At 34.7% G+C, this 25,438-nt stretch overlaps 1 protein-coding gene across 1 annotated transcript in view; it reads left to right on the top strand.

The window, feature by feature from the left end:
* LOC145673199 (mitochondrial potassium channel ATP-binding subunit) overlaps nt 1–24,272 on the top strand; it is a 61,605-nt gene extending 37,333 nt beyond the window's left edge. Inside the window, exons 9-15 of the mRNA XM_081742670.1 lie at nt 4,134–4,337; nt 5,983–6,102; nt 9,096–9,199; nt 12,379–12,553; nt 17,763–17,941; nt 21,171–21,318; nt 23,984–24,272. Coding sequence (XP_081598796.1) covers nt 4,134–4,337; nt 5,983–6,102; nt 9,096–9,199; nt 12,379–12,553; nt 17,763–17,941; nt 21,171–21,318; nt 23,984–24,079 — 1,026 coding nt within the window. The 3' untranslated portion in view covers nt 24,080–24,272. The remainder of the gene's footprint in view (nt 1–4,133; nt 4,338–5,982; nt 6,103–9,095; nt 9,200–12,378; nt 12,554–17,762; nt 17,942–21,170; nt 21,319–23,983) is intronic.
* The last annotated feature ends 1,166 nt before the right edge of the window (nt 24,273–25,438 follow it).

Genomic DNA, 25,438 nt, shown 5'->3' with positions numbered 1-25,438 from the left:
CTGCTGGTAGATATGTTGAAATTCTGTAACGTTTGAATTGTACTGCTTAATTGAAATGTGATAACACGTTTCTTTCTTTTAGGGCTTGTACTGCTTAATTGAAATGTGATAACGCGTTTCTTTCTTTTAGGGCTTGTACTGCTTAATTGAAATGTGATAACGCGTTTCTTTCTTTTACATAATCACAAAACCGTGGAGCACAGTACTCTTTGGGAGAGTGTAAAAAATTAACAAGAGATAATATATAAATAAATCCGTATATTTCCCTGTAGTTATTGCATACCATAAGATTATTAGTCGTCCCCAGTTCCCGGATTTACAAATTGTTTTAATTTATTTTCTTAGTAATATAAGTCAAATCTCCCATCACGCCCCCAGTTCATGGGGAAAAAAGTCTGATAACCTTAACATACCAAGTTTTATGAAAATTTGACATGGAGGAGTGGATACTTCTGAATGTTGTGATGTGGAATTACTCAACATTGACATATACAGAAATGAAAAGAGCACATTTTATTGATAATCAGGTTTTTAAATTATCTCTTATTAGCACAAAGATAACAAAATTGTGTTCTGATATGTGCAGATTGGATAAAAGCTAATAGACTACCATATCATTATCACAAAATTACTTCACTTTCTGCAAGTAGCCATACACTAATGTGGACCTGTGGAATTGAAAGATAATATTTTGATAATGAAATTTAAGATTTATACATTTTGATAATCCTTCATGCAAGGGATCCAATTCTTTTGACCTTTTAAATTACTGTTTTCTCCTTGACAATAATTAGTTCTTTCTAGCGAAAATTGGAATCTAGGGAAATGGCTTTGTACTAGAAATAGGAGGGTATACAAGGTAAGCGACAGTGACAATAATTTAGACTGCTTTCTTGTGCGACTTAATATTAATTGATTAACTTGTTACTCTCAAAAGATACTCATCTTAATACTATGTATCTAGTTGGAGATTCATTCAGAAGTTGTAAACTTCATTCATTTACGTCTGTATAGTCAAGATTGGTGACTTTCTATTCGTATCGTGTTTTCTAAAAATTTCTTGCTATTCTGGATTTATACCAAGAATCTTGGATTTTAACTTTTTTTCGACCTCCGTTCTGAGCAGCTCCGTTTCTATATGGTTAGCCTATACGTCTTTGGCGTGGGAGATCCAAATTCAATTCTCCATGAGAGCTCATGTGATTCGGACTATGTAGCCCATGTCTCTTATACCCTTCATGGTGAAAGGGACATTAAACTAAGAGCTAATCGGTCAGTTTTCGTGCTGGAGACTTGAGTTTCATCCCTAGCAGAATCACCTGTGATTTGAATTTTAAGTTAAACTATAGATCAACATTTCATGTAACCTTACTGCTGACGGGGAAGTTAAACCTCAAGCGACCAAGTACTCTTTTTTTTTTTTAATGTGGTTTTCTCGGGATATCCCCGTTTCCTCCCACTTTCTCATTCGACCAATTCCTCCATCATTCACTTGCCTTAATCATCGTCTCCCTTGGCTTAACAGGCATAATCGTGGGACATAAACTGAAAGATTTTATTTCACTTCATATATTTTTTAAAAAAATACCTTCATAAGAAATATCTCGAAGTAAAATAATACTATTAATTTTCAATCTAGAATCTACATAACGATACAGCGCACTCGTGGCCATATAATCTGTGATTGGAACTTAAGAGGAGGGCACGGTTTCTCAGTGATAGAACACTTACCTCTGGTGCCGGGGTCCCTGGTTCGATTCCCCGGCCAAGTAATTTTGTTGTAAACAACATCGTGTTCGTGGGTGTTCTCGAGGTACCCCCGTTTCCTCCCACATTCCACCAATTTTTCCGTCATCATTCACTTGCCTTAATCATCCGTCTCTTTTAGCCTAACGGGCATAATTGTGGGAAGTCAAGCTGAGAGATTTCATTTTGGAACGTAGGACTCCCGGAGTGAATATTATAAAACAAGTCCTTTTATCATAGAACAATTGTAAACATTAACCCACAACTGAAATATCCTTTCGCCCCCGCCAAGTGAACTTTGTGGTGGACAAACACCATGTGCGTGGGTTTTCTCGGGGTTCTCCCGTTTCCTCCCACTTTCTTCATTCCACCATTTCATTCATTTCTCATCTTCACCGTCTCCTTTAGCCTAACTGGCATAATCGTGGGACGTAAAACTCAAAGATTTCATTTCATGAAATATCTTTTTTTTTTTTTTTTTTTTTTTTTTTTTATCTGATTGAGTGGTAAAGAAGTAAATGATGATAAAATAGGGAGCTTCTGAAGTTGGAACCAGAGCTATGTGAGCTATCATGATTATGGCTGTTAGCGTTAGTCAAGAACGCTTGACATCTTTCAAAATTTTTTATCTTCCTATTTCTTTTCCTCCTAGTTCGATGAAGCATCAGCGAAAGCTTTTTCACTGACATTTTCTATGCCTTTGTGGTTATGTGTTATTTTTCATAGTTGTTCTCCAGAAAGTAAGATTGTTTCCTCTTGTGTTATATATCTATTTAGTATTTAAAGTGAAACTCCTAATTTCTATGTGACCCATTTTTCCTGTATAAAATATCCCCCTTTTTAAGTAAAATATAAAAATTTACATTAAAAAAAGGGTGGCCCGTAATCTAATACTCAGGTGATAGGCTTGTCAATGTGAATGCTTTTCTGTATCGCAGCGTAGTGTGTTTGTCGAGCAATTAAGTTGGAAACCACCGTGAGCATGAAACGTGTAAATATATGGATAAAGTTTTCCGATATTCGTTCACCGTTTTCTGAAACTCTAAATGTATTCTAAGAATGTTGCAGTAATAATTGTATATAATAGAACTAACAATAAAGGTCATTAGCTTTACAGCTCTTCTCTTCAAGACCAAGACTAACCTTGAACCTCAGTATTAAACATCACGGCACTTGTACATTCCGAAATATACAAGAAAATTGCTTGTAGTGACTAAGTGCTGAAATATAAAATGATATAATTGACATTTACCGAATTCGTGTGTCTCGTTGGCTCAGTGAGTGCTAACTTAAATCTTAAATATGAGGGTACATCAAGCTGTCTTTTTGTACTTCTGTTTCACTTGAATCTAAGAGGAAATTCTCTTTTCACACATTAATTGGAGAATGATAGTAATAACATTGTGCCTTTTCGGAAAGTTACAGATAGTCTGGGGAGTTAAAAAAAATTGCTTTTTCAGTATATAGGGGGAATGAAACATTTATGAATACGTCAAAAATTCGAATGTGATTTTTTTATTCATCATAAAACGTTGTTACTCTATTCTCGTTTGAAAGTTGTAAAAATAGACATCGATGGTTCTTCTTGAACTCATGAGTATAACATCCTTCTTAGACTCATGAGTAGAACACAAGCACGAAAGTGTAGTATGTACAGGATGCAATGAAATACCACTATCAAACTTTGAGGGCTAATTCCCTATTCCGATTGTATTGCGAATATTGGCCGGGAAATGCATAATTTTCAGAGGTATTGATTTTTTTTTAACCGTCCTATCTTGAAAATTATGAGATCTTCCTACAGCTGTTTGAGAAATTTTTACAGAAACTAGTTTTTTTTTTTTTTTTCGAACCATGCCATATCTACATAAGGAATTTTTAAGGACTAAATCAAGTAATTGCTAAAAATATTTTTGATATTCTTTTCTTCTGAAGTACATTGCATGGATGCGATATAGTTCATTAGCGTGAATAGTTAGATAACCGTATTTCTGGTTGCTCCTTGTTTCTTTTGATTTGTATTTTCTCGAAGTATTTGAGCTGTGCTTCCATGGTTCAGGCTAGAGCTTGCAGAAACTGATTTTACTAATTTCTGGCAGCTTAATAGCTCTGAAAGGAGTCGTTTCTCATCCCATCTTTTTTAGGATGTTTTATAGATTAGGTATCCGATATTTATTGTCGATGTTTCTCCGCACTCTGTGAAATATTATAGATGTATATTTGATTTCTTGAGTGCCTACCCCTTCGGATACGAGAATTAGTGACCCATAAACACCACTTAAAACCCACTAGTTAGTCGTTGCCTATTGCATGAGAATCACTACTCCAGGTAGATTTTACGCCTTGAAGACAATTGTTTGAACTGTATATCTTCTTTTCTTTTCTAGGGAGGTTCCAACTTATTTTTGAATGGTATTGTGCTTGGAACACTAGCGATGGGTGGTTATCTACTATCAAATCAAAATATGTCACCGGGTGATCTTATGTCTTTCCTTGTTGCAACACAGACTATTCAGAGATCACTTGCGCAATTGTCTTTTCTCTTTGGGTACGTCGTCAGAGGACTTGAAGCTGGAGGACGTGTTTTTGAAGTAAGTGTGACTATTATTGTGTCTACAGAATTCGGTTACATCTAAAACTTTATGAAGAAAATCTAATTTGACATGCATAATTTAATGCAGAATTTAGGTATGTTTTAAATTACATCAGTTATGAACTAAAAGTGCCGTCCTTAAGAAAATACATATTGCGTACTTTTGAGTTGTTGCTGTATGCTGTATGTTTTAAGCAGAAAGATGTATTTCATTTTCTGTATTCAATTTTGAGATAAAAATGTTAATTGCATATTATATATATATTTTTTAAATATATAAAGTTATTTTAGCAAGGAACATATGTGGAGTTACCAATGCTTAACTGAATGCAGAATCACACAAGCATCTAAACTTCCACGATTATGCTCCTAGCTAAGGGGGCAGAGTGACTGTACCCAAACTGCATTTTCTGAATCACTCAACTGAATGTCACTGGAATGCTGTTGTACATCATAAGGCAACACAAAATCGGGGAAACTTATTTAATTGAAATAACCCAATTCTCTCTCAGCGGGGCACGGTGGCTCAGTGGTAGAGCGCTCAGCATTAAAACTAAAACGAGTAGTAGTTAAATAATAATAATAATTAAAAAAGAAAACCTGTAGCAATGTATAAGACGCATTCCATTTTTGGACATTTTCTAAAAGAACAAAGTATACGCTAAAAAATACGCTACTTACACATTTTAAGGGAATAGAGGAAGGAAGCGAACGTGATTACGGTGTGTTTTTTCTAATCCAAATGCACCCGTTCTCAAATATAGAACGAAATCATTTTTTAAAAATTATTTATTTTTTGTTCACTAGTATTAAACTGCAATGTCCAGGTTTATATTTAATCTCAGTACTGCTTCTATCTGATAACGTATAGAACATTTTTAATATTTCTGGTATTCTAGTGTTGCACAAATTAACAAACAAAGAAGTAAGTGACATTTCAAATGAATGGCAAATATCAATAAGAATGATAAGAATGACAAGATTTTGGAGTATTGTACTGGAATACTTGAACTGAAGTAAAATAATCGATCAAGATATTTTAAACCTAGTAAAGGATCTATTATATTCTATAGTCTATATTGATTTTAAGACAGCAATCATCGTCGTAATAGCTACGAGTAATCGAATATTACAGATAATAAAATTGAGATATCCAGAATGGATGAGTCATGTCACTGGAATAGATTTGAATTTTAGTTGGAAAGGTTTTGGGAAAGAAGTATTTATGTAAAGGGAAATGGAAGGATAATATAAGAATCTTATGGAGGTAACAGCCATTCTGACCAGTTTGTTTGGCATATGGTACGATCTAGTAACACTCATGCTTTGTATGTTTGGCCTGGGTTTGACCTCCGATGGGAGTACCATAAGGAAAAAAGTAATGACCTTGCATAAGGAAAAAAGTAACGATTCGGTTCCCCTTAAGCAGTAGTTGAGTCACACATATCTTCGATTCTCACAAACGTTGGGCTTTGAGTAATTAATCCTGTTCCTTCGGCAATGAGCCTACATGTTTCTTGAATTTATAAAGTTAGTTATATGAACTTTTTTTTATCTTTTAAGCTGTGGAATATTAGTAAACATGATGTGATTATGAGTTTATTGTATTCTATTCTAATAAGTTTTTCTTTCTCATTATATAGTACATCAATATGAAGCCGTCGGTTCCATTAAAGGGAGGAGCGAAAATTCCGTATCACTCGTTTCTTGGCGACATAAAGTTCGAGAATATCACCTTTTCATACCCAACAAGACCTCAACAGGTATGTGTGTTTCTATATAATCAAAGACACTTGTTCTACATTAAATAATAATAATAATAATAATAATACAAGGTAACCCAAAAAGTTTTTACCGTTCTAAAGCAGTGATAAATAAAGAGCAATACAGTGGACCATACGTACTTTTAGGTTTCGAAGTAATCATCTCCATCAGCATCCAACACTTTTTTGCCAACGTTCCTGCAGCTGAACAATACCCTGGTGATAAAACTCGGCGGTCGTGACTGCAAAGAAGTCCGTGAATGTGTTCCGCCAGTCTCTCCTTTATTTGCGAAGAACTTTCCACGGAGGTGATTGTTGAGGTCCAGTGAATATGGTACGTGGCACAGTGTTTCCCAGCCAAGTTGCTGAAGGATCTCCGGGCTTCTCTTTGCCACATTTGACTTAGCATTGTCGTGCAGATCCAGCATACCCTTGTGATTCAGCAATATCGGTTCCTTCTGCCGCAATGCACATTGTACTCTTTGCAACTGCTGAGAGTAGAGGTCAGCAGTGATGGTCTGACCAGGTGGAAGGAGCTTGTAATGCACCACTTGCCGACAATTCCCCATACAGATAGCATAACCTTTCGTGGATGCAGAAGTGGTCTTCATGTGTGAGGAAGAGTGTCACGTGGCGACAACCAATGTCTGATTCGCTTGGGAGTGTCATAGAGGATCTACTTTGTCGCCAGTGAGCAAGCGATCAAAGATGGGTGTGTTCAGGTGCCGAATGGGCAAGGACAAACAGGCTGTCACTCGTTCCTTGTTGGCTGCCGACAGTGTGTAGGGTACCCACTTGCTTAACTTGTATGACTTCCCTATTGCATGCAGGTGCAGTCTAACTATTTCAGCGGAAACATGGAACATTTCTGAAAATTCATCATCACCGTTAAACCACTGTCCTCCTCGATGGCTGCTTTTAGGGCCTCGTCATTTAACATATGTGGTCGTCCACTGATAGATTCATCCGAAAGGCTCACATCTCCCGAACGGAATTTCTAGCGGTGCGTTCGTTCACGGTATTCTATTCAAACGCCTAACATGTGCGGCGACTTGATGAGGCAGCGGACAGGTCCACCTTAGTCATACAACAAACAGACCTGAACAAGCTGCTTCGATACCTCCATTTTCCTTGGACACTGGACGAGCTATGACTGCTGTTTGTGTGCAATGTGCTTGTATTTCTGTACTGAAATTCGATGTTTAGACTAACTTCCGCTCGCTTAACAAACGTGCGTCATTTCGTTTCCTCTTTGTGAGCGCATGATTAATGGGACATCACAAATGGCAAGAATGTTTTTGATTGCCGCTCCAAAGAATATTTTCTTTTGTCGTTGGTTCTTTGTGTTTGAGTATCTTATTCATTTCGTAACATTTTTTCTCATTTGTTTGTCTTTTTGTCATACTATTGTTTGAATTTTGTTGCTACTAGTATAGTTTTGAGTTTGTAAAAATGTAGGCGAAATGAATATGAACTGTATTCATTTCAAGTGCTGAGGGTGCTAGAAATGATGGGGGAGAAACGAACAGGTTTAGATATTATTGAGAAGAGGAAGCGAATCTAGTTGGGACATTGACTAAGAAGGAACTATATCATAAGGGGCGTGCTAGAGGGTATGGTGGCAGGAAAGAGAGGGAGGGTACGAAGGAGGCTACAATTGATAGATGATATCAAAGCAGCAAAATCGTTCGTGAAGACGAAGAGGTTAACGGAAGACCGTGGAGCATGGAAGCTTCTCAGTTGCAGCAAGTGACCTGCCAATAATGGCAGAATAGGTATGATAATGATGATGATCTGATTTTTGAGGCTTATTTTGGCGAAATAATTAGTCATTAAGTTTGTTGTCGGGATTCAGAGTTGAAAAATAGGTAAATAACCTATTGAGCCTATAGGAACATAAAATCAGCAGTGACGTAAACATTCACTTTAAGAAAGGCCTTAATATTCTGTATTATTTAATATGTTACAGTTTTGAATTGTTCTTTAGAAATAAGCTATGGCATAATAAGCATCGAAAGCGAGTACTAGAATGAACAAAATGAATACGTCGGATAGGATAGAAATGAGTTATATAGGCCAATTTTTTCCTCCAATTTGTATTCTTCGTAGCTCTAGTCTCTACAGAATTATTTCATGGATAACTAAACACGATAATAATATGCCTGTATTAATGCTTGTTGATATATGAAAATATACATGTTTGTTAAGCATTCAGACAAGGTATATAGCATTTTTCATGTGTCGCTTCTAGTTAATTTAACATTTCTTAGCGGTTAGCGCGTACTCATTTGACGTGGAAGACTCGAGTTTCATTCACAGTGGGGGCTTACGTAGTTTGGATCCCACGTTAATCTAAGGTCTACGTCTCATACAGCCTCGCTACTGAAAGAGATGCTAAACTCAAATCTAACCGTAATGATTAATTGAGTACTGTTATTTTAAAAAAGAACATTTAATACTTGTTACTTGGGAGAGGGAGAGGACAGTGTTTGAATGGTAGAGCCCACACCTTTGGTTCGATTCCAGACTATGTAAGGTTATGATGGACAACATCATGTCCGTGGATTCTTCCGTTTCCTTCCACATTCTGATTTCACCAATTATGTCATGATCATTTACCTTCATTAGTCGTCCGTCTAGTAAAAATGTTACATTGTATTTATTTCAGTGTATTATGCAGTCAGGGACAAAAGTTATTTCCGTTTGGTAAAATTTATTTTGGGAATAACGGTGGTATGGCTGGAACGTACAGAAAATTGTATTCTTTTTAATTTACTGAAAACTACTCAAATTGTCCTTTCATTCTGAAGATACCAAATTAAATTCATGAAACGGAAAGAACTTTTGTCGCTGACGTACGACTTTGTGGTAGTACTCACATTAGTATATATGTGATAAAATTGCATGTATTTTTGAATTTTTTTTGTTAATGAAATGATGATCGTTTTATAGATTTAAATATTATTTAATTATTTATTTCTATTTTTTTAAAGACAATTTTAAAAGACTTTTCCCTTCATATTCCTCCTGGTAGAATGGTAGCTTTGGTGGGGACTTCAGGAGGTGGGAAATCTACCGTCGCAATGTTATTAGAGAGGTGAGTGTTTAAAAATGTATTTATTCAATTTAAACCAAACATCATCAGTTATATTGTGCTGAGTAATATACCGTGAAAATGAAAGTCCCACGAGTATATAATACTAATATAATTAGCTGCAGAAGGTGTATTGGTTCTTTACTTGTTTATACATGATTTCTTCTGTATAAACAACCGTAGTTTTTCCCTCCAATCTGGCAATCAGTTTTTCCTCACTTGTTCTTGTCTAGTGTAAGAGCAAATTAATGTTTAAAGTATTGTAATATTTGTGTGGGTAGAGATAATGACAGTCTGGGGTTCTAGCCCTTCACCTAATCCATATATTAAAATGCTAGAAATGTTTACCTAATTGTGAACGTTTATATGTTTGTGGTCAATCCTTTCGACAGTGAGTTCTCGGGAACCACAGGCTCTAGAAAGATGCCGTTTTCACTGATCGATTGCAAATTTTCTTTAGATTGTTCAGTTCTAATTGATATCTTTTTTTAAAAGGCTGTTATTTCTTTATTACATTTTTAGAGTACATTGTGTTGAAATTTTTAAGAAGTAAAGCATCATATCCTACGAGTTATACATTCAACACCACACCTTTGTATACGGGGTTAGTATATCTCTCAGGCGTTTGTTTTATGGCCAAATGATAATGAAAAACGAATGATAACCATTTCTCCAGTCTAAGTTGAACCTTTATTGTTTGGAGTGTTTTGCCCAATGAACACCATATATCACTGAGATTATAATTAATTGTGTGTGTAATATATTTGCTTATTACATACTGCATGCAAAAAGAAAGAAAACACTGATCATTCATGAATTAGAAACTCCAACAGGAGGTAGGCTCAAATCTTGCAAATAGTGAAGATATTCAAAAAAAAAATTCCCTTTATGGTATCCCTTGCCGATTTTTATCAAGACGTCTTTCACTTGTGTCTGTAAAGAGACATGTACAGATGTTGTGAGGAATGACAAGGAGATTCATGCTCATATGTGAATGATGCGCTGTGTAGAGAGCGCAGGTTCAGCTAGTTTATTTTACAAAAAATATTACAAAATAGTCTTTGTGTCTACAAGGTGAATATCTTAAATCTCCCTTATGACCAGAGAGGCGAAGAAAGGAAATGTTTTATACGAGAATTCCTTTAGCTCATACCAGCATCCAGGGTAGGGTTGCCAAATTTTGTAAATGAAAAACCGGGACACTAATCTCAGACTATAGATAAGGTCAGGTTTCCTACTCATTTGATCAGAGTTAATTAATTACCTGTCTTTTCCCGGTTACTACTCACACTTTTCCAGTTCATTCTATACAGAGTTAACACAAATGCAGCCTCATGAGAGATGTATAAAGAATGAGAAAAGGTAATGTAAGAAGAGCTGTCTGGCGTCCCTTATTCCAAATTCCGATTTCTTGTGTTTAATAGGTTCTAAAATTGCTCCAATTGCGACACCCTCACATTTATGATTTAAGAGATACATTTTTCTTTGTTGCAGCATCACTCTTGAGTCACAAACACTACACTAAAAGACACCGTGTGCGTGGTTTCCTCGGGGTTCTCCCGTTTCCTCCCACTCTCTTCATTCCACCATTTCATTCATTTCTCATCATCACCCTCTCCTTTAGCCTAGCCGGCATAACTATGGGACGTAAAACTCAAAAAAGATTTCATTTCACTACCCTAAAAGAAATACTAATTTAGAATTTAGCAAGAAAAATATATTTATGCCAAATTCAGAATAATAAACAAAAACTAAATCTCTTGATCTTGAAAGACTTAAGCAGGTTTTCCAAAATTTTGGCAGAAAACGAAATCCAGTATCAAAATTTAACAAGATACATACCTTTCTGTGTTTAACTGCCACTTCTTGTGCTAGAGTAAATTGTTACGGAATTTTTGCCTGAAAATTTTATCAGATAAAGGAAAAAATATAAATTCAAAATTATTGAATTCGTACACAGCATCCTTAGAAATATTTATTCAGACATGGGACAATATATTAAAGACAACTCAGTTCTCAGAAGAAATTGTGCCTAAGAAGACGGCGGATGGGGCGAAATACACAGTTTAAATGCAGTAAACATGCAGCGACTGAGAGCAGTATCGCCATTGTTGATTAAAGTTCCAACAATGAAGCAGTTTGCGTTGCCGATTTAAGTATAAAATAACTAGTAGTTAAAGCTCGTCACAGGGAAGAATACGTTCTTTTCACTTGAATGTGACACTTATGAAAATATTTACATAACATATTCCCCCTCTTGAATATTGTTCAAAATCCTCTTTTTCCCCTCTGCAAGCTAAACAATCCATAGGACAAAAGAATGGATGTGATTTCAAACTCCCTGTTGTTTGTTTAGTAAAATTAATTGGCTAAACAAACCTTCCGAAAACCTTCCATTTTTAGGTGATATACAGGTTCTTGCAGGTTAAATATTTTTTAATCTGAAAACGGAAAACCGGGGCAAACAGGCGTCCCGAAACCTTTTTCGGGACAGTTAGTTCTTTCATATAAAACCGGGACTGTCCCGGAAAACCGGGACGTCTGGCAACCCTACTCCAGGGTGTCTTGCAGCGACTTTAGGATATGGTTCTTTTGGTAACATCCTTAGCTCATGGCAGCGTCGTGTGGTTCGGTTTCTGGTTAGGTATCCCTTTCGCTTAAGGTATCCTCCAGGGGTTTTAGGCAAGGTAGTACTTCTTCGTCCAAGGCTACCTTAGGAGCAGATGTAGGTTAAGCGATCAGTGGTCAACTGATGCCTCCGTCTACTTTGGTTCCACCTTTATAGGCCATTTATGGGTGGCTCATTCCTCTTCGGTACCCGTCCTACTGTTCTTCTGTCTTCTTGGTTTTGTGTATTGTTTGCTGCACTGATGCTTATAAACAATAGCACGTGTTGCGTGAATAACATGTGCTCTCGCTGTAAGGTGGGGATCCTTACCCTCTCCCCACACTGAAAAAATCTATAAGATTATTTTTTAAAAACACACTGGTAGTGAACTGTGGTATGGTTACACAAAAGCACTAATACACTTGGATTTTTTTTTTTTTTTTTTTTGTATAAACAACCTAGTTTTGTTTTCCCTCCATTGTTCTTGTCTAGTGTAAAACCAAATTAATGTTTAAAATATTAATATTTATCAGCGTTTTTAAAAATTACTTTCTTAATTCGATTTTTTTTTCAGGTTTTATGAAGTGAATAAAGGAAGAATTACTATAGATGGTGTAGATATTGAGGAACTTGACCCTACATGGCTACGAGGAAGGGCAATAGGATTTATTAATCAGGAACCAGTTTTGTTTGGAACAACCATAATGGAAAATATTCGTTACGGAAGACCAGAAGCTACAGATGATGAGGTTAGTAAAATGCTGATAACCTTTGCGTACATTTTTCTTCTCGCCGTTATCCAAAGACGGACTTTAGAATGGAAAACTTATAAAGCTGTTAATGCGTATACGGTTTGTTACATGTGAAACCATGACACCTAGAGTTATAATTAATATTATCTTAGTCCAATATGTAAAGATACAGGTAATTATACAGTAAATAATAATTCGCTCTTGTAAAGTCACTAATTGAAGCTGTTTGGAATGAAGTAATGAGTTGAAAGTGTATATGTTTTAACATATCTGGTAAGGTCATCAGTTATGTGGATTCTGTAATTTCGTTTCAATAGATATTGGAAATCATGTTAGTTGGAGGAAATAATTAAGTTGTATTCTATTAATGTTTCAGACCATAAAGGAAATCGAACTTAAACAGAAGCTTGATGATGATTCACTCGAAGACAAAGACTTAGATTAAAATTGTTTTTTTCTTTATAAAATAACAGATAACGTTAAATTGTTAGAAAATTAAATTTTTTTAATTAATTTGTTTGTTTAGTGTATGTGTATTCGTGTCTACTGTTGTTCTCAGATGTTCGCTTTCTCGGGACCAAGGTGCGTTTGAGTATATCACCAGTTTAACCAGCTACAAGTCTATGTGGCCATCACAGAAGAATAGCTCGCAACCGGGGATGCACTCACTCGCTCCATAGTCATGGGAGAAAGAATCGAACTCAGAAGACCTGCCCTACAAGTGTATTATCTAAATGAAGTTTGCGCAACGGAAAAAAAAAAATTAAATAAATAAACTCGAAAATTTGGAAAGTAAATAAAAAAAATAAATCTCAGGATTCGTGACCTTCACTGATGGGTTCCCCGTAACGTTTCACTCATATCATTTTCCCCTCGATGATTCATTATCGAATTGACAGGAAGACGCACTATTGATCTCGACTAAATCATGTTTTACTATAAAAAAAAAATCTACTCTACTGTATCTCTGTTATATGGAATAAAACATAATTGTCCACCTGAAGCTTTACTTGTTTTACCGAAACTTTATACAGACGGTTTACATTGAGTTTAGGGGCACAACAATACATCGCATTACACTTTACAGAATCATTTTACCGTGCGTGTCACAATTCGTGACCAACCATTTACAATATCACATGCACACATACTCTCATGACTTTCAAATTTTATTTCACATATTCCCAATATTTATTACTTTTATTAAATAGTTACTCATTCTCGACTATCTTAAGGAAAGTGCCTCTCATTGGCATTCATATCTTTCATTTAAAAAAAAAAAAAATCTTACGTTTTAGCTGTTCACAGCAGCTACAATTACTAGGCACCCTTTTTCTTATATTTATTCATTTCTTGCCTACATATTTTACAACAAAATACACATGAAATCACTAAATCCTTAACCTACACTAACCTAAGACACATTCACACTACACACTCACACCAACAAATTTATTTTATAACGTAAAAACGCTTTGGTTGGCAGTCCAGGCCACATTTCCTTTAATGAGATTCTGTTACAAAAAAAAAAAAAAATGTTATATGAATGTTCGCACGGTGTAGAAAACCAATTGTCCCTATCGGAAATTTATGACAAAACGACCCATCGTGCTTCTTTTATCAAAGTACAGCTTCGGTTTCTTTCTCATACTTCACGGATACGTTAAGGTTAAAAAAAAAACTTTAAAAGAATAAAATATATTGAATATATGTTCTATACTGGAGAACGTCATTCCTATCCTAGTTGGTTAGCGTTGTTCTAATGTACAGCCAAATGATGTATAGCCAAATAAAAAAAAAAAAAAAAATCACAACAATAATAAAGAATACTGCATATAGCCTTTCACAAGATTTTTGCTTTCTTTGAATAACAGGAATTTCGATGGTCACTCTAAATGAAAAATTTACACTTGCATGTATATTCCGTCAGTGTTTGCTCTGCCTGTTATTTCCCCCCCCTTTATAGATAAGCCTAAGCCGTCACATATTGTCTCAGTAATTGTGTAGATCCTACGGGAAAGGAATTTACGAAGACATAGTTATATTATTATGTTTCACTAAACACCATATTCCAACGTGATAACTTGGTGAATTTTGAGGTTAAAAGAAAAATATCCATGAATCCAGGCTACCAAGTTACTTCGCTTGAAACCACTTTTAGAAATAAAGAAAACTTACTTACAGTTCGGATGAGTTTGTGTACAAGCAGAATCCAATGTTGTCCTTACAAGCACCCGTTCCTGTTTACCTTTCTTATTTATTTTGTGATGGATTTCATAGTTCCAGAATAAACAACTATCACTCACATCTTCCACAACATACAGTCCATTTTGAACCAGTTAAAAGACCATTAACTATCACGGTTCTTCCAAAAAATTCAGGATCCAATCATACAGAAATCAGACCTCGTCCATAATGCATACAGACAACTTACAACATTGGGCTGCTTCGCTTCACTAATTCCCCTCGCTACTCGCTCCGTTCCGTTCAATCAATAGCACAAAAATTATCGCAAATGTTGCAATCGAACCTTTTTAAATCTTTTAGTAGTAAAAAATCAGCTCTGGAGCGGCTTTCTTTATCACTTTATGCCGATAATATCGGACGGGCAGTAACTGAGGATTGCTTTCTTAGGCTGACGCCATTACAGTACGACAACAATGTGACGTAACAGTCTGAAGATTGAAGATGAGCTAATTATCATAGAGTTCAAAGGAAAGCGACCAATTATAAATAATTCTGTAAATCTGTGCTACTGACGTCACACAAGACAAGATTGAAGATGATGCACCAAAACCGAGTGAATCTCTATCAATTCTATCAAAATGGCTGAAAATCTAAAGAATTTTATGAAGAATAATTTTAAAATAAAATTTTTAAAGAAAATTTTGGGAGAGTTTTCAGAATGATTGGAGATAGGAAAAGCGTTCTACAGATAAAAATAAAAGAAATAAGCAGAATATTATTAAAGAAATATAGGGAATTAAGATAGAAATAAACAAAACATAGACATTAAATACGAAATAAAATCCTAAACCTATTTTAATGCACGTCCTAACTTAATCCTACCTTTTAATATTACAAGAAAATTAAATGACAACATTACATTCTTACATATCATATATTATATATTATTTTACATTATTATACAGGGCGTTCGAAAATTTTCAACATGATAACTCCATGTTGGGAGGTATCAAAATCTGATGTCAAAATATCAAACACAATCCTACATGCCAAAACAGACTAAAGATTTAATGTTACTAGCTCAACTAAAAACGTACTATGCTTTTTGCCTTATATCTGGAGAACTACATATAGTGTAGCCAAACCCAAACTATCACTTAACTTAGTGTAATGTGCTTATTTCATAAAACATACGAAAACTCAATTTAGGGTCCGTTCAAAAAATTTTGTGGCCGCTCAAAACATTCAATATATTTTAATCAAAAATTTTCTTGTACGCCTTATATCTGGAGAATTACATATAGTGTAGCCAAACTCAAACTACCATTTGACTCAGTATAATATGCTTATTCTGTATATATATATATATATATATATATATATATATATATATATATATATATATATATATATATATATATATATAAAACTCGATTTAGGGGCCATTCAAAAATTTTGTGGCCCCTGATCCAAAAACTAAGATGGCAGTCTTTTGATCCATTTTTTGTATCATTCCTAAATTTCTTGTTATATGTACAATATGTATGATTATGTATATTATATTTTTGATATATATATATATAAATATAATGTAACTTCTAGACTACAAACACGTACAAAAGTAGGTTTTGCAATAATTAGAAATTAGAGAAGTCAAGGTCAGACGAAAATAATTCCATGTTTGATATTTTTTCCTTTTTGTTAAAAAATTTCTTAAATTTCCATCCTCGTGGATCTCTGCCTGTTGTGCTTAATTGCAGAAGGTTCATCACAGATTAAACTTTCAATGTTTACCTGAACGGTTAACGCTCTCAATGAAACAGTTGCATTTTCTTTGTGTCCACCATTGAGTTGTATTTATCTTCCTTCTCTTGTAGTTGTTGTATGTTACAGCAACAGTTTCGTTTATTTTTTTTCCTTAAGTGGAATTATGGCCGTACATGTCACATCTGTAATGATGAGTTTTTCAGTAATGAAAAGTTAATGCTTGTACTTGTTTTTTTAAAAAAAATGTTAAATTGAAATACTGAGCGAAGTAGGTGAACAGCTAGCGTTCTGAGACCTTCATAATTGGGAAGTACCGTACTAGATTCAAATTATGTTGCCAGTCATCCTGACGGAGTTCTCCTTAGGCGCACCAAGCGAATACGGAGTTGGTACTTTTATGTTGCTCTGGACTGATTGCTCTCCACCATTGATAATTAATATTTTCCGCGTGAACTTGCTGCAGATGGCCTGGTGGTGGCTCAGTGGCAGGATCTCTGTCGCGTGGAGTATCTGATTCAATTCCAGCTTGCCGTTGGTTTTCTGGAGGACAAACACCGTGTGCGTGGGTTTTTTTTCTCGGGTTGCTTCTGTTTCCTCCCACTTTCGTAATTCCATTATTATCATCACCATCTCCTTTACTCAGAGTATAATCATGGAACAATGTCGTCGTCGTCGTCGTCGTCGTCGTAGTAGTAGTAGTAGTAGTAGTAGTAGTAGTAGTAGTAGTAGTAGTAGTAGTAGTAGTAGTAGTAGTAGTAGTAGTAGTAGTAGTAGTAGTAGTAGTAGTAGTAGTAGTAGTAGTAGTAGTAGTAGTAGTAGTAGTAGTAGTAGTAGTAGTAGTAGTAGTAGTAGTAGTAGTAGTAGTAGTAGTAGTAGTAGTAGTAGTAGTAGTAGTAGTAGTAGTAGTAGTAGTAGTAGTAGTAGTAGTAGTAGTAGTAGTAGTAGTAGTAGTAGTAGTAGTAGAAGAAGAAGAAGAGGGAGACATGTGTCGTTATAGTGATACGTTTGTAGTTTTAACTACAATGATCTGCATAAGATAACGAACATCTACAACTACCTTTTATTTAAAGGTATATATGCTAATATAGTTTAATAATAATGTGTTTTGTTACAAATTAATTTTAAATATTTGATTTTTGACTACATCAAGCGTTTCAAGTTAAATTAGTCATTTATTTTCTATAGGGAATTTATTTTGAATTTCAGAGTGGATTCATTTCCTATCTTAAAGCATTTCCCTAATTACTTATAGGTTATAGAAGCTGCGAAGCTTGCCAATGCAGATGAATTTATTAGACAGTTTCCAAATGGCTATAATACAGTAGTTGGTGAAAGAGGTACCACAGTTTCTGGCGGACAAAAGCAAAGGATTGCTATTGCAAGGGCGTTGATAAAGAAGCCGTCCATATTAATACTAGATGAAGCGACCAGGTAATGTACATGTTCTTTCTCTCTGTCTGTTTGTCTGTTTATACATACATACATATTCCGGAACGAGAATAATAAGATGAAACTTCAAAAACATACTTTATTTCTCGGAATAATTGGTTGTCAATTATTGTTCTCAGATGTGTAACAGAAAAAGCTGATTACTGATACATCTCATAAAACTGCATTAAATTAAATGCAACTGTTGCTTCTTCTGTCCTTATATATATATATATATATATATATATATATATATATATATATATATATATATATATATATATATATATATATATATATATATATATATATATATATATATATGTGTGTGTGTGTGTGTGTGTGTGTGTGGGAGGGGGGTTGTATAGTAAATTCATAGAGTCAAATACTTTATAACAGAAGAATACCAGAAAATGAGTTACTTACCAGTAAGGCTCGGATTTCTATTACCTAAAAACTTTGAAAATATGCTTGTATTTATGACCTGAAATATAACATAAAAGAACAAAGGCTTACTTGGGACTGTAAGTGTGGCAGGTATATATTTTAATTATCGTATAATAATATACTAATAAGAAGCGTGAAACTCTACTTATATGGAAGAGGCTCCCCCCACACACATATGCAAATGCTAAAATGACGACGCTGGTAAAACCACACAGCTTTACACTACTAGAGCATTTGATTTTAGACAGTAACTCTATACGTAGTGATACGTAATTATATATATATATATATATATATATATATATATATATATATATATACTGTATAAAATTACTGGAGATGTTCGAGGAATGCCTTCGGGCCTCATCCTAAACAAAAGGAAAATTTCAATCTACACCTCGCACGAGAAAGCGAGCAACGTTTTAGGCAGTTAACATAGCTAAGGATCGACTGACTCCCGGGATAAGAAGTCAACTTCTATCAAGCGCTTCTTTGGAGAGCGGATGGAGGTTAGGGCACCTTCTTGTCATTAGGAGGGGAGACTATCCTAAAAATCAGATGAACGACAAGGTAGTCAACGGCATGGAGATGTGAAAAGGAAACGGGAGTACTACCAATCATTTTTTTTTTCAGGAGGGGCGAAGGAAAAGAAGAAATACAATAGTGGTTCTTAGATAAAACTTTTCGGAGATAAAATAGTCCCCCATTCGGGTTTTCGGGTTGGGATTACTCCGGGAAGAATCATCAGGGGAGGAAATAAAAATAATAATAACTTTCATTTTAGTAGGAACGTACAAACTTTACGACGTGCGGGCACATATCAAAATTTAAAAGTAGAAGTGGTTAAAATGAACATAGTGGGCTTGAGTGAAGTGAGATGGTTAGGAAAAGGTGAGATAATTATCGGTAAGTTACACATTATTCTATCCGGGTGGCATTAAGGACGAGAATGTTGTCGCGATAGCAATGAGGAACGAAGTAGCAAGAAGTGTAACTGATGTGGAATGTTGCAGTAACCGCTTGATGTTCGTAAAACTACGTACGAAATCAGTGAATATTGTGATAGTACAAGTGTATATGCCAACAACTGACCATGATGACAATGAAATAAAAGTAATATGTGATGTCATACACCGGACGCTCAAAGTGAATAAATACCTAACGAAATACAACGATCTTCCTGTCCGTCTGCATGCTCTGTATTCTTCGAATCTGACTCAAACTGATTATTGCCTCTTTCCAAAGATCGAACAGTTGTTCAGAGGAAGGAGATTTGCTACAGCCGTACAAATCAAGTCGTATGCGACGCGTCCTGTACGTGGTAACCAAAAATGGTCTGCAGGAGTTTTTCGACAAGTGATGTGAATTACTGTGTCATTACTCGAGTCACTACTTTACAGATAATAGTACTTCATTTGCAATTAGTATCTCTATAAACTTTTGGTTTATTTTTGACTATACAGGGTTATGTATAAATGCTTATCAAAACAATGGAAACTACTGTAATTTACAGCACGTAAGATATGAAGTAGTAATACTGAGGATTCGTATGCAGCGCCTGGCCGTTGTTAATGGTGTGTTAAATGATCGACTGTAATACGTGAGATAAGCTAGAATAGAGACATACGTTGCAGCAGGCAGACAACGTTAATGCTCAAATAAAAGATATCTTTAAGTTTCAAAGAGGCTAAATTGTGATTGCTTGGTCAGTTGGCGCAAGTATTTTAGGTGCTGTATCCAAGGTGATGATGGCCTACATACATCGTGGCAAAACATCATCAGCGTGAAGTAATAGTGAACTGAAGAGAAGCCTCAGAGACAAGAGATCTCTAAGTATTGATGAAGATCGTCAGCATGGGAGTGCAAACTGACTTTGAGATTCAGTCAACATCTGGAACAGCCTATTGTAATAATAACAGTCCAATCTGAAATCTGTGTTTGGATTCCAATTTCCGTGTTTGGATCACCGCCGACAACGCTTTGGCGCGAATAAAATGATGTCTGAAACTTGCCAAGTGGATACCCGATGATTAGAAATGCGTAATATGGTCTACTGTTTCACCTTATTTCCAACAGCATGGTATTTATGTATAACGGATGCCGAAAGAAGCGTATGGTCCGAACCGTCTCCCTAGTAGAATATGGTAGCAGGTCGGTGACCCTGGGGATGGCAATTGCATGTTGTTCTGTGATTACTGTCATAAGACGCAGTGCTTTCAGTGATTATGTGGATCATCCTATGTTACAGATGTTGTTACGCCAATGACGCAATTTTGCAAGATGAAAGTGCGCCAGTTCACGCTGTTGAAACATGGATACGTGGACATCGGAATAAACTATAACACCAATAGCCCGCTCAATAACCAAATCTCAACATTATTGAACACCTATGGTCAGTTATGGAGCTCCAGAGTCCAGAGGAGATATCCTCTTTCATTCTCACTGACACAACTGAGTGCAACATTGCATGAGGAATAGAAGAATATTCCTCTGGAAACCATTTATGACTTAAACCTCCATTTCATGATAAACCAAACAATTCTGCAGGCTGATAGTGATCCCACGCCTTATTTATGAAGCAAGTTGCATTTTCTTCAGAAGTGTACATTATTTCGAAAACCACATATATTTTTCATTTATTTTGAAAAGCATAACAAAAAAATTTTAAATTTTAACATAGATTTGCTTAATTATTATTTATTTGCTCCTTTGCATGAATATATATGTATTTTTGTGTTACGCGAGATTGTTGTGAATGATTTTACTCCCATTTGTGACATTACAGCGCATTGGACACAGAATCCGAAAAAATCGTACAAGAGGCCCTGGATAAGGTTGTGAAGAATCATACAGTGCTGGTTATTGCTCATAGACTTAGTACAGTTCAAAACGCTGACCTTATAGCTGTTATCAACAATGGAGTAATAGTGGAGGTAATTACTTTTAGTATTCTCTGAGTTATTTTTCTTTATTTAGTGATTGATTGTAGTTTTTTGAGCACCAAAGTTATACAGGACTGGTCGTACTGCTTAATGTGAGGTAAAAAGCACTGCTCGGTTTTTTATCCAACGCAAGAACTTTCACTGGGAATTGAACCTGGGATCACGCGTACAAAAAACATGTGCATTAGCCTATTAGCCACTCGATTACTAATAAGCAGCTTTCCTAATTTTTCAAGTTTCATAGAAGATTCTTATTACAAGATTGATAATTAATGAATCCAACAGTATTTTTTATTAATTCGAAATAAAATTTTCTTTCTATATCAGGATACTGAAAAAAGCTCATTTTACAGTAATTAATTTTTCCTCAGTTTTATATGAAATTATTTAAGTACTAGTTCACCTAATTTTCGAATTGATTTGGGTATGAGCTATTTTTTTAATATTATGCAGTATTCTATATACGAATTGAGAAAAATATCTTTTTAAAAAACACAGGTGTAAATAAAACCAAAACTTCTGCAACAGAAAAAAAATTTCCGTCCCTTCTAAAGTGAGAAATATACTGTGTTTCTGGCTTCTTCAACGTACATGGAAAACTTCTTTAGTATTGGTTTCAGTTATTCAAAATATAACATTTTTTTTAAAAAAAAAGAAAAGTTGCATATTCATTCTTTTTCTAAATACGAACTGTCTTTTTACGAATACACTGACTTCTATTTTTTCTGTAATGTTTTTTTCATGTTTTATTGTTTAATAATAATAATAATAATAATAATAATAATTAATAATAATAATAATCTTTATTTTAGTGCCGCGAACAGCTTTTGGCAAAAATACAGCATTTGGTATCAGAGTATGCAATGGAATAATGATACTACTAAAAATAAATAATAAGAAAGAAAACAATAAAAAGAAGGGTACTAATATAAAACACAATGTAGATAAAAGTCAGTTAAGCAGAAATAATTCCTTATCAACGCAGTAAAAGTTATCAAGTTTTCTATCCATCTAAAACAACAAGAAGCTGAGAACAGCAGTCATAAAATTACATTTGGCTTAATGTTTCTAAACGTCATTGATTAAAAACTATCAGTCAGATCACATAAAACTTTCACATTGTTTAATACAATAAGTCTAGAATGAGCTTAAAGAATGTGTCAATCTTTTTAAAATTTCACATTTCCAATAATAATAATAATAATAATAATAATAATAATAATAATAATAATAATAATAATAATAATAATAATAATAATAATAATAATAATAATAATAATAATATATTAAATATTTAGTACAACATAAGGTGTGCCAAAACCGTGAGTACAACATGTTGTGGTTTGAAATTCGAAATGAATTCCAACTACTCTGGTATTTAATTGTGTCTATCAGTTACCCAACTTGAAAATAAAAATTAAATTTCCTTCTATATCCCTTTCCGCCCGAGCCCACACAATCTAGCGGGTAGCTTTTCTGTATTACACAAGCGAGAATTTTTCATTTTTCACGCTCACTACGGCTTCAAAACACTCTCAATTGTGCGGATCCACTTTCTCAGAACCTACGATGGACCCACGAATTTTTTAAAATACAAATGTTCTATACATATTACAGGAAGTATAGGAAAACCGGTTTCATGAACATAATCTAAGAATTTCTACTCCCGTGCGAAAAGGGATATAGAATGCGGAACTGAATCAGACGATTTGATATACTCTATGAATAATAATTCATCGCATTTCTTCAAAATCGCAAATTTAAAACAATATACATGGTGGAAACGTATTTAAGAATATTCTGCATGCTATCTTCAGTTCAAATGAAATTCACATCAACAAATGTGTATCTGTAGAAGGCATGAAGATCTTAATTAGAAGCAGTGAACACATTATTTTATATTTACATTTCCTACCTCTGTAAGTGTTCTGAAATACATGGATATATTTAAGTAAATTGGTCTTAACATCTTAATGAAATAGATCCGCCACAAACCCACTAAGCCACTGGGCGCGTACTGAATTCGGAATGATAGTTACTTAAGGCTTTAGCGTTTCCAGAATACACAGGTAACAAATTTTACATGTATTGATCTGAATTTGAAGGTCCCAGAAACCGACCACCGTAGAGCCCAATCTTGTCATAATTTGAAGGTTGCCAGACACACGGTAAATCCGTTGTGTGTAGAACATAGTTTATATCTACAACATTAGGACGACGCGAGCGAATGCCTATTATTATGCCGCTAAACAATTTGAAGCGTAGCCATGTAGTGGAGATGATGTTCTGCAATATATACTCGATTTGGTTGTGATATTTCCATACTAGCAGACTCTATTGGTGAAAATCAGAAGCATAAATAGTTTTCATACCGTTTTGACTAGTTGAATTTTTATCCATTTGATTTTTCCATAAAAAAATCAGTGATCGTCCTTCATTTGATTTGTCCATGAAGCTATGTATCATACAAAGTCAGGCGAATTTATCCGACCAGGATCAAGCTTGACATTGTGGCAGGGCTTGACCTACTATACAATCTTGTAAAATATTGTAGTCTGTGGAAACCTTAGGCCCAAAGTGAAAATCAAATAATAGACAATTTTTTAAGACTATGCGACAGTTTTACTGGCATGTTAACGTATGTTCTTTTGTGTAGTTGGGGAATCATGACGAGCTTCTGCGTCGAAGAGGATTTTACTGGAACTTAATGCAACAGCAGCAACAGGAAGAGAAGAAGCGGTTTGTTGGTTAGTTGCTAACCTAAGATTCTGTTGAAAAAAAAAAAAAAAAAAAAAAAAAAAAGGAATGATGATTAAAAGACACCGTATTTGAAGTAATCGTGATATAGTTGTATGTTTAGATAATAATAAGGGCTTGCAATTCTTCATTACCCACATTGTTGATTATCATGTTTTATTTGTAATAAAGAGTTTTTGTATTTTGTATTTTATTGTATTGTTTATTTTGTTACCTATCATTGGTTGCTGAACTGTTTTTAACAAATAGCAGTGTATTGTACATCCCGTGAAAGACCTTATTTTTTTTATGGCGAGATATTTTCTCAATATTGAAACCGAAAGCGGTGGTAGATTTCCGGATTTAGTAGAGAGGTTAGAGGGGAGATAGAATATATTCTTGGGACGCTTCACTGATTGCGGAAAACTGCTCTCACCATTTTAACTCTATAGCGATCAACATTAAAACGGGAAGTTGTTGATTTCTGTCACTTTCTGTTTGAATAGGTTATTAAGAGAGAAGATAGTACGTATTCGTAGAACGCTAAATCGATTTAAAAGAATGCTTTTTGCTTTTCTTATCGTTTTTGGTCTATGTAGATCAATATTGAAACCGGAAGTTGTACTGGATTTTTATTACTTTCGATGTTAGTAGAAAGTTGAGGATATAGACTAGATGTGTTCTTGAGAGGCTTCTTCGATTCAGGAAATTGCTTCTCGCTATCTATTACCGCTTTTACTGTATAGTGATTCAATGTAAAAACTGGAAATGGTTGATTTCTACTGCTTCCAGTAGATGGATCTATTACAAACTTGATTCCTAACTTTGACCCTATGCATCTTGGGGCAGGGTGATCCATCAGGTAGCTCTTGAGATTTTGGATCAGGTAGCTTGGCCTAGACCGACGGTCATTGTAAACATATAAGGGAGATTTGGCAAACCAACTGCTTAAAAGTTATTAAATATATTTTGTATTTGGTGATTTTTGTGTTAAAAATACTACATTTGCCTTTACTTTGGAATTTTCTTATAGTCTGAAGTTGGTTGTGTTATTCGTTGTGAAAAGTTCATACAATTGAACACATACGCCCATAGCTCTCGTGAAACAATCCTACATTAATTTTACAGATTTGTCTTAGTATCTAGAAAGGCTTTGACGTGAAGTCTTCGAAGCCAATACCTCGAACATGAAGTAGGAATGCGTATGGGCGAGAAAAAAAGTCGCATATCATTTAAATATATATATTTAAATCTAAAATACCTCCGTTTTCTTTATATATTCGAAATATTTGAAGGTTTCAATAGGGGGGGAAACAGTACTGGCTCGTTTATTTTCAATATTTTTGTTCAGTAATAGCATAAAGTAATTAAATTT

Source organism: Thermobia domestica, chromosome 16, assembly GCF_964235325.1.
Source record: "Thermobia domestica chromosome 16, izTheDome1.hap1.1, whole genome shotgun sequence".
NCBI classification, from domain to species: Eukaryota; Metazoa; Arthropoda; class Insecta; order Zygentoma; family Lepismatidae; genus Thermobia; species Thermobia domestica.
This window is presented reverse-complemented; position numbering and strand designations above follow the sequence as displayed.